At 50.9% G+C, this 10,165-nt stretch overlaps 1 protein-coding gene across 1 annotated transcript in view; it reads right to left on the bottom strand.

Moving 5' to 3' along the window:
• Positions 1–10,165, bottom strand: part of LOC132455474 (cilia- and flagella-associated protein 47-like) — a 79,150-nt gene that overhangs the window by 27,656 nt on the left and 41,329 nt on the right. The window contains exons 11-29 of the mRNA XM_060049337.1: positions 9,753–9,981; positions 9,095–9,247; positions 8,566–8,743; positions 8,327–8,423; positions 7,802–8,018; positions 6,728–6,972; positions 6,288–6,418; positions 5,511–5,633; positions 4,790–4,921; positions 4,561–4,638; positions 4,330–4,471; positions 3,612–3,697; positions 3,132–3,351; positions 2,713–2,798; positions 2,271–2,460; positions 1,791–2,001; positions 1,389–1,503; positions 1,035–1,129; positions 674–774 (exon numbers count right to left, since the gene is read on the bottom strand). Of these exons, the coding sequence (XP_059905320.1) occupies positions 674–774; positions 1,035–1,129; positions 1,389–1,503; positions 1,791–2,001; positions 2,271–2,460; positions 2,713–2,798; positions 3,132–3,351; positions 3,612–3,697; positions 4,330–4,471; positions 4,561–4,638; positions 4,790–4,921; positions 5,511–5,633; positions 6,288–6,418; positions 6,728–6,972; positions 7,802–8,018; positions 8,327–8,423; positions 8,566–8,743; positions 9,095–9,247; positions 9,753–9,981 (2,829 nt within the window). The remainder of the gene's footprint in view (positions 1–673; positions 775–1,034; positions 1,130–1,388; positions 1,504–1,790; positions 2,002–2,270; positions 2,461–2,712; positions 2,799–3,131; positions 3,352–3,611; positions 3,698–4,329; positions 4,472–4,560; positions 4,639–4,789; positions 4,922–5,510; positions 5,634–6,287; positions 6,419–6,727; positions 6,973–7,801; positions 8,019–8,326; positions 8,424–8,565; positions 8,744–9,094; positions 9,248–9,752; positions 9,982–10,165) is intronic.

Genomic DNA, 10,165 nt, shown 5'->3' with positions numbered 1-10,165 from the left:
CAGCAGTGATAGGCAGCCTGGCAGTGTGGCGCAGGAGATGTTTTTTGTACCCTTGAACAATGACTTATCTTATCTCTGAAATATTTGAATCTTGTCTCTTGTAATGTGATTGGTGAATTCAAATAAAGAATTAAATATGTATGTATGTATGACTGTATGTTGTGGCAACCCGGCCCAGGCCAATTAAGGATATTCAGAGCACCTGAGGAACAGGTGGAGAAGCAGGGCTTAAATAGCCCGCTTCTCCACTCATTCTGGGCTCTCCCAGCCCTGGAGCTCCTGTACGGAGAGACCGGTCCTCGTGGGTGACGGGATTCCACCCACGAAGGAGGGGACCGTTGAATCCTCCCAAGGTTTACGTTATTTGTGTTTTGGAGAGACTTTTATGTTCGGGAATAAACATGCCTTTTTTTTGGCTTTATCCAACGACATGGTGTCCTGTTTGGGAGTAGTTGGTGCGCTCAACGAGGCGGGTTGCCACAATGTATGTATGTGTGTATGTGTGGATGGATGGATGGATGGATGGATGGATGGATGGATGGATGGATGGATGGATGTATGTACGTATAGATGTGCATGTCTGTGTGTTTGTTTGTATGCATGTAGGTATAGATGTATGTAAAGTCTGGATGGACAGATGTACAGATGTACAGATACGTATGCATGGTGTTACCGGCCCTGAGCACTATGTGCTGGTCGGAGCGGTGAAGAGCCACGTAGGGCCAGACGGTCAGCAGGCAGCCGTCAGCAGCAGCACACACATCCACCTCGAACCTGCAGGGAAGACAACCAACCCACAACCAGCTCAGGCCTCACTGCTCCCCAATGTTGGTACCACCAACTCAACTCACTCCCATCACAGCCACGACCTCGTTCCTGGTTGTATCAGACTGCTTTGGCGGTGTATGGATTTATTCCCCATGCAAATAAAGTTACTTCCAGAATTCCCAGAGTGTGAGACGGAGAATTGACTCCAATAAAAGTTGAAGGATGAACGGCGACCAGACCCAACAGCAGGCGGGCGGTCTCTGTACCGGTGGCCGAGGTGGTCGGAGAAGACCAGCGTGGAGCGCACCGACAGGGCCCCGGAGGAGCGGAAGGAGACGCAGCACGTCAGAGGGGTGGAGCGCTGCCACGCACACGCAGAAACACACAGACACACAGAAATGCACACACACACACACACACACACACACACACACACACACACATACACACAAACAGTTTGCATAGTTTCCTGTAGTCATCCAAAGAAAGAGTCACATCACTTCCTAAAGTCTTTTCAAAATGAAGTGTCTTTCAATATGGCTGTTTTAAGTCTTTCTCTAGCCTTCTACAGTTGTGAAGCTTCTTCTCCTCTTGCTGGGGCTCCAGGGAGAGGGGCTCACCTGGTCTTGTGCGGGCCCAGGGAAGGTGCTCCCTTGGGGGAAGACCACAGACAGACAGGATCTGGAGCCCTCCTTCCCATCCACCTCACACACTTCAGCAGTCACACTGCACCCACTGGGGAGGGACAGAGACAGACAGGCAGGCAGACAGAGAGACAGACAGACAGACAGACAGACAGACAGAAATTGATACGAATATAAGTTATGAATATACCTTGAATGAACGACACAGATGTAGATGAATGTGTGTGTATTTGTGTGTGTGTGTGTGTGTGTGTGTGTGTGTGTGTGTGTGTGTGTGTGTGTGTGTGTGTGTGTGTGTGTGGGGGTGTGTTTGTGTATATGTATGTATGAATGCACGTTTGTATGTATGGTCGTATGTATGTGTGTGTGTGCGCACACCTGGGGTACCCTGTGGCCCAGATCGTGAGTGTCGCCGTGGCGACGGTGTCCAGCGGCACGGGGGCGAGGAGGAGACGAGCGGGGAGGAAGGTGAGGGTGGGGCGGGGGGTGGTTACCGTGACGACGAGCTCTCTGTACGGGTGAGCCCCCTCTTCCTCCCCCTCCCCCACCAGGAAGAGAGGGAGGGACAGCCGGGTGACTCGCCCGCCCACTAAGAGATGGAGAGAGAGAGAGAGAGAGACACAGACAGACAGACAGACAGACAGACAGACAGACAGACAGACAGACAGACAGACAGACAGACAGACAGACAGACAGACAGAGAGAGAGAGAGAGAGAGAGAGAGAGAGAGAGAGAGGAAAAATAGAAAATAGAGCAATATAAAAATACAATATAAAATACAGTTTCCAGTCAAATAAAGTGAATGCATGACGGAGATATAGCAGTCATACATGTCGTCGTTACATCGGGGGGTCTGACCTGCGCGGACCGCCCGGTCGCTCACGGAAACCGCCAGGCTGACGCTCTGGTCTGGCCCCAGGCTGCCCCCCCGGGGCCAGACCTCAAGCAGAGGGGGGCCTCCGTCGGGCCCCAGCGGTACAGCGCTGCAGTCCAACGCCCAGCCAACAGCCAGGGAGCTCAGACCACGCCAGGCCCTCAGCTCCACACTCTGGGTGGGGGGGAGGTGGAGGAGGAGGTGGGGGAGATGGGGGAGAATGGGGTGGAGGAGAAGGGGAAGTACATGATGGGAGAGGATGAGGAGGAGGAGGAGGAGGAGGAGAATATGGGTAGGAGGTAGACGGGGGGGCCAGAGGGAGAGAAAGATTTGAGAAGAAAGTTTATTTTGGTCACAATCTTTATAGATATTTTTTAATAAATACTGAAATAAAAGAGGGAAGGAGAGGGCGGATATGGGACATACCTGTGTGTACACAACAGACTGCAAGGCCAAAGGTTCCAGGTGGAACTCAAGGCTAGAGGGGGACACCTCCAAAGGGGCGCACAGGGCTGGACCACAACAACAACAAGAGGTTGATAGTTAATAATCCTAATTCTCCTCGCGGCCATCTTGGCTCTTAGTGTGTGCTCGCGCCAAGATGTTACCAAGATCGCCGCTAGTTGAAGGCCAATTTAATAGGCTGACACATGCTTTTTACAAAGACTCTACAAGTGAAACAACCTTATGAATAGACAAAAATATACATTAAGTACAGTGACAAACAATGACCACGTGAAGACCGTGTCGGTCCAGTCTACCTTAAAGGTGGAGTTTAAAAGTGTCTATACTCTTGGTGTGCGTTTCTATGTATTTTACTGTTGTGGTGAATTAGACCAACTCACCTGTGGCGCGCACACGCCGCGGCCCCGTCTCCATGACGACGGGCGTGGGCCGGGAGGTGAGGACCCCGGGGCCGGCGGACAGGGAGCGGGAGGTGTGGGAGGAGGTGGTGGGGGGCGTGGGGAGGTGGAAGACCCTTGGAGGAGAGGCAGGAGCGGAGGGACAGGAGACCCAGCGCACGCCGTTGACCGTGAGCGGCAGTAGGAAGTCGTAGCCGGCGACCTGTGGCGAAACGAGCGCACCCAAACTACTACACTCACTAGGGCCATGCTTTCTCCTGGATAGTGCACAATCCACATGAGTTGTATCTGTCCCTATAAAATAAACCCTAATTAACTAACTAACTAACTAACTATTACACTCCTCATAAGATATTTTAAATGTCTTATGTAGGACCTGAAGTCAGTGTGTAACAATAGTGTTGTACTTTTTACTGGTGGTAGTACTTGAGTGCTTTCAAGGGTTGAGGAGTGAGGTCTCACCTGAGTGGGGGAGAACACCAGGCCACACTCCACCGCCTGAAGGCCCTCCAGGTGCACCGTATCGGCCCCTGGCCCCAGACTGGACCCTGACAACACACACACAAATACACTTTATTTTCGAGCGTGTGTGTGTGTGTGTGTGTGTGTTAAAGGGGACCGAATATGCTTTTTCGACTTTTATGACCTATAAACGTTGTTATAATGATTGATATTCATGTTTAACCATACTAAAGTGTCAAATAATGACGTACATGCATTTCAACGTATTCCCTGCTGACAGTCTGGGGTGGCTGTGCAGAGCGCTAAACACTCGGGACAACGTTTGCGATTCACTTGTTCACATTTCCGGGAAATCATCTACATAGAGGCACTCCTGCCGCGCCCCCATATGCCTGGTCAAATCTGCCCGCGCACGCGCTTCAAGGAAGTTAACCAATCACAACAGAGTTGGGTTGGCAGGAGGGGGGCGAGGGGGCGGAGAAGGACGATACCGAGCGTTGACAGAGAATGCTGAAAGCGCCCAGATGAGAGGAAGAGTTTCCCGAAAATTGACATCGTTTTTTGTGTATGATTAAACATGACTATCAATCATTAGAGAGAGTGAGTGCGTGAGTGCGTGCGTGCGTGCGTGCTTTCTGCGGGTGTGCGTGCGTGTGTGTGCGTGCGTTCTGTGAGCGTGTGTGCGTACAATGTGCATGCGTGTGTGTGTGTGCGCTACCTGTGGAGGGAGCTCGCAGGGTGAAGTCGGAGTACTCTGATAGGTGGAACTTGACCGAGGCGGCGGCGGGGGAGCCGTTTGTTAGCCTGAAGGGAACCTTGTGCTCAGAGCCAACATGGACGCCGCCAAACTGGAACTCAGCCTTATGGGAGAAGCGGGATGTCAAACAGTAAAAGTAACACAAGTTTTAAAAAACGATGTCTAGATTGACACACAGACACTTTCACTCACCACGCTAATGTCAATATTCGGGGGCTCGACCGACCCCCCAACCCTGAGCTCAATGGACTTCCTGTTCCTCAGGGCGATCTGTCTCACACACACACATAATTAAAATACTGAAAACTGGGTGTGTATCATTACTTGGCTCTCTCAGACACACACACACACACACACACACACACACACACACACACACACAGTAACCGTGATGTTCAGGCGCCATCAGTGTGTTTCTGACCTTGATGCGGGTGTCGAACCTCAACACAGCCTCTGGGTGGAAGTGGACCTCCAGGGGGGTCCGCCCCCCCACCGGCACCTCCCCCTCGTATGGGCTCAGCACCATACCTGGGAGAGGACACGGGTCTAGCAACTGGAGCCCACACACACACACACACACACACACACGCACATAAACACACGCACAGACGCATACATGCAGACCGACACACACGCATGCACAAACACACACACGCGAACAAACACGCCAACACACACACACAGACAGACACACATACACATGCACAAACACACACACACTCAATCACACACACGCCAATCAAACATACAGAATTGTGAACACACACACAAACCTCATAAACACAGACACCATGCAAGCACAATTCTCCATTGGCACTAAAATAGTTTGTGAATGCAAAAGCACACATTGAACTATATCTGTACTTAAATATAGTATGATTTGTGAATAGCTCTATGTGTTAGGAGAGAGAAAGAAAGACAAAGAGGGATAACGCGAGACAGAAAGAATAGAGGGAGCGAGATAGAGAAACATAGACAGAGAGACAGACAGACAGACAGACAGGCAGACACAGAGAGCTAGATAGAGAAACATAGACATATAGAGAGAAAAAGAGAGAGACAGACGGACAGACAGAGAGACATACAGACAGATAGAAAGAGAGAAAGAGAGACATAGAGAGACAGAGAGAGTGGGTGTTAACCTGGAAGTAGGCGGGGTGGTGTCCGGTGTTATGCAGGAAGACGGTCTTGACAGTGTGCATGTTGAGGGGGATGGACCCTAGCTTCACCAGGCTCTCTGAGAGCTGGACCCTTGGGGAGCCCACCTGGAACACACACACACATCATCCCAGCCGTACTGTCATGGATTGGTTGTCATCTAAATCAGTGGTTCTTAACTAGTCTGGCCTAGTTAAGTCGCAACCCGCTTTTATACAATTCAAACCAAGCACATTCATTTCTCAAAAGGGGTTAGTAAACACACGTACCTAATGTGATCATGACCTTTTTTAAACATAAATAAACTGATATTTCCATCTATGCATTCAAAGCACATTCCTTAAATATAGAAGAAGTCGTTTTTTTTGACCACACACTCTTTTCTTTGGACCCATTCAGAACAAGTACACAACACACTTTTGGGTCGCGACCCACCGGTTGAGAAACACTGCTCTAGATGGCCCCCCTGTTTTGCTTATTGAGACATTCTTTGAATAGGGACAAGAACCGGCAGGAGCCTCCAATACAATGTTACAAAAAAATGTAGGTGGCGATAGGATATGTATTGAAAAGATATGTATTGAAAATACATATCCTATCCTGCATTTCCTGCATTTGTCTTGAGGCAAACCATGAAAGGCTTTCTGTTTGAGTGCCTGCGATGTCAGCAGTGGTGTCAGTGACGTCATGCTTGTGATGTCACTCTCGCTCCGTGGCCTGGACCCCTAACGCATCGTGAGCCAGCGGCGGGGGGCGGGCACCTTGGCCATGCAGTGCAGGCGCTGTGTGTCGCCCTCGTGCACACGCAGGTCAAAGTCCCCCGCGGCGGGGGAGGAGAAGGACGGGACCCAGGTCACCTCGCAGTCCAGCTCCCGCTCAGCCTCCACCGTGCCTGGGGAGCGACGGACGGAGAGACGGCTAGGTGGGTGGATAGGTGGATGATGGATGGATAATGGATGGATGGATAGGTGGATGATGGATGGATAATGGATGGATGGATGATGAATGGATGGATCGATGATAGGTGGATGGATGATGAATGGATTCATTGATGATGGATGATGGGTGGCTGATGGGTGGCTGATGAATAAATGGATGGATGGACGGATAGGTGAGTGATGGATGAATGTATGGATGAATGATGGATGAACAATGGATGAATGAATGTATGGATGCATGGATACATGTAATCAGGGCCCACCTGTGGCCGGCCGCACCGAGAACAGCAGCCCTCTCTCCGTGACCACCGGCAGCCAGGTGAAGTCGGCCGCGCGGTTGCCACGGTTGCGGAGCGTCACGGCGCCCCTGTACCCCGATTGGTTCCCGGGGTTGGGGGCGAAGCCCAGCACCAGGTGGGTGGAGGAGAGCTCCAGCGCCGGGGCCACCACCCGGGCCTGGACCTGCACCTGGCCCAGGTGGTGCTTGTTCACCGTGTAGGACACCGACCTGGTGGAGGCGGGGGTTGGGGTGTGGGGAGGGGGGGTAGAGCCGTTGGGGAGGGGGGCGTTGAGGGAGGGAGGAGACGGAGTTGAGCTCACCTCTGAGTTTAATGTTAGACAAAAAAGAGGTTATCCTTTCTAAATAGTAATAACCATATATTAATATTAACCTATCGTGAAGTATTGATCCCAGACAGGGTCTGAGATCAATACTTCACGATAGCTTGACATTGAGAAAGGATGAGGATTCGAGTAGAGAGAGATCTCCCCTGGATAAAGAGTTTACACTCTGACTGTAACATCAGGGATCATGGTCAAATTAAAACAGGTTAAATAGAAGAGCCAGAAATCTAGAAGGTGGGTTCTTCACTTGGGAACGTGGTCCTTTCCCTTAGCCCTACCCCTCAATTTTGCGCGATCACGCATTGGGGTAGAGCTGTCCCAATAGTCGTTCCATTGAGGGGTAGGGCTAAGGAGAAGGGCTAACTTGCCCTTGAAAGTACTATTTTCGAGAGGCATGTGGGAGAGACGTTGGTTATGGCTTTAATCCAACGCGATTCACAGTAAGCCCAGAGACATGTCATTAAGGAGCAGGTAGGCGGGTTAGACAAAGATGCAGGTAGCCTGCAGACTGTCAGGGTTTCAAACCCAGAACCGTTTAGCGCCTGGGACTAAAACACTGCAGCCACGAGACCACCCATCCCCACTGTTCAAACATTGTCATACCCGTGTTGATCCGCGTGACAAACAAACCGCACAGACCTCCATCGTCGTGCGGGCCCCCCCCCCCCCCCCCCCCCCATCACACCGCCCACGCGGCAGAGGGGGGGTCTCACCTGTGGAAGGGTCCGGGCGTGGCGCTCTGGAACACCAGGGCCAGCGTGGCGTGCGAGCAGGGGGGCAGGACGTGGGAGAGCGGGGAGGTGCCCTGGAGCTCGGGGGGGTCCACGCGTAGCCGCAGCCAGACGTGGGCGGGCAGCCGGTTGGTCATGGTCAGGGTGTGCAGGCAGGCCGAGCGCACGCAGACCTCACCGAAGTCCACCGTCAGGGGGCCTTGGACGGGGGGGTTTGGAGGAGGAGGTGACAGAAGTTGTTTTTCAACATGAATAATGGCGACTCTATTACTGCTTTTGTTGTCATTTGACATGCTAAAAATGGCATTCAAACAATTATTGAGGCAGCTTGGATTATTAAAAAAAACACCATTTAAATTGCCTACACAAATGTGTTCTTTATGGGGTATGAGTATTTTGGCACACATTGTTTTGTACATATTTTGGGTAAATCCATTTTGTTTATGTTTCGTTGGTGTTTTTTTTTTTTTACTGCAGGTAGAATGCTACAGTGACCAATCCACTCACTGATGACCACTTGATAGAGCTCCTCAGCAGACAGAGTCCTGCCACAGTCTGCCACCTCCTGGCTGGTTGAAGGAACTGCATTTGTCCGCTCCGCCACCTGCAGAGAGAGAGAGAGAGAGAGAGAGAGAGAGAGAGAGAGAGAGAGAGAGAGAGAGAGAGAGAGAGAGAGAGAAAGTGAGAAAAGAGACATAATTTGCAATTCATTTCTTGAGTCAACTGCTGTCGTTAAAATTCCACACCTGGCAACTGCCACTCTGCCCGGTGACAGACAGCAGGGCGCCAGGGTTACGAGGGGGGCGTGGCTTGACGACTGTGCTCTGGTTGGAATCAAGGTCTGTAAGGAGCAGTCTGGGTGGCACCAGCCCCTGAGCCGGTACAAGCCCGATGTCCACCTCTTCCACTGCCTCTCTCCTCTGCCTGGAGACACACACACACACACACACACACACACACACACACACACACACACACACACATGGGTGGGTGCACATCAGCACAGTTACACACACAGGGGATGGGTGCACATCAGCACAGTTACACAAACAGTCCTGGCTAACAAGAGGTAAGGCTGTGGGGTTGCTGGGTTAGCAAGCTAAAGGTAAATCGACAGAGATTCTAAAAGACTCAGCTTACTCTATGAAAAAAGGGTTGTTTAATTTAGTAGTATCTTACATAACTCTGTTGAACAAAACAAATGGCAGAATCGCACAAAGAAACAGAAGGTGAGAGTTCCAGGTCTAAGGCGACCTCTCCTCTCCGGGGTTGTACCTCTCCTGGACCTTCAGCAGGCGGTTCTGTCTGAGCTGGCCAATGAAGTCCAGGTAGGCCTGCTGGTGTCTCTTCCTGTCTTCCTCCTCTTCCACTGTGAAGGTATAGTCTTGGTCCACGTACCGGTATCGCCTCACGCCGGTGAAGATGGTCCTGCGTGGAATGAGAAATACATGCTACTGATAACTAGAGTTTCGCTAGCTATGGGGTAACTCAAGTCTTGCTAGCTACTGGCTAATTGAAGTCATGCTAATTACAGGCTACCTCAAATACTGCTAGCTACCGGCTACCTCAAATACTGCTGACTACAGGCTACCTCAAATACTGCTATCTACTGGCTCACTGAAGTCGTGCCAGCTAATGGTTTACAAAAATCCTGCTAGCTATGGACAAAAAAAAAAGTCTAGCTTTGGGGTAAGTAATGCCATGCTAGCTATGAGCTGAATGAAATCATGCTAGCTGTGGGCTTACTAAAGTTGTGCTAGTTATGGGCTAACTAATGGCATGCTAGCTATAGGCAATTCATGTCGTGTTAGCTACAGTCTAACTAAAGTCGTGCTTACTATGGGTTAACTACAACAGGCCAGTTGTGGGCCAATCAGAAGTGGCAAACCACACGCACTTGTCTGAGTGCTGAGTGTTGACTCAACCCTCCCACCTGTACTCTCGGTGTGGAGATGAAGGCCTGATACTGGCAGCACGATCGTTAGGGAACGCCACAAACTCCTCCTTCCCCAGGCTTTTGCTCCTCCCCTTGCGGTGGGCATGGAGATGGGTTGTAGCCGCCCCGAGCACCGCGGTGTACACCCTGCCAGCACAGCGTGCCAGCTCAGTGGAGAGGACGTGGGGGTGTCGACCACTAGGGTTGGTCACTTGTGGAGTAATGCCTGGGAAAGCACCAGATTAAGGTCAGGCACTATAATGTCACGATGAACAGAATAGTTGCACAAACTTTTACTTTCATATGATATCTTCAAACAAAATGTAACATTTTTAATGTATGCTAGCACATGTTAGCCCATAATAATAAAGACATTTCCCGAAAGAGCCGATTTGTATATCAACGTTTAT

Source organism: Gadus macrocephalus, chromosome 4 (assembly GCF_031168955.1).
Source record: "Gadus macrocephalus chromosome 4, ASM3116895v1".
NCBI classification, from domain to species: domain Eukaryota; kingdom Metazoa; phylum Chordata; class Actinopteri; order Gadiformes; family Gadidae; genus Gadus; species Gadus macrocephalus.
Note: the sequence above shows the minus strand (reverse complement) of the source record. Positions and strands in the feature narration are given on the sequence as shown.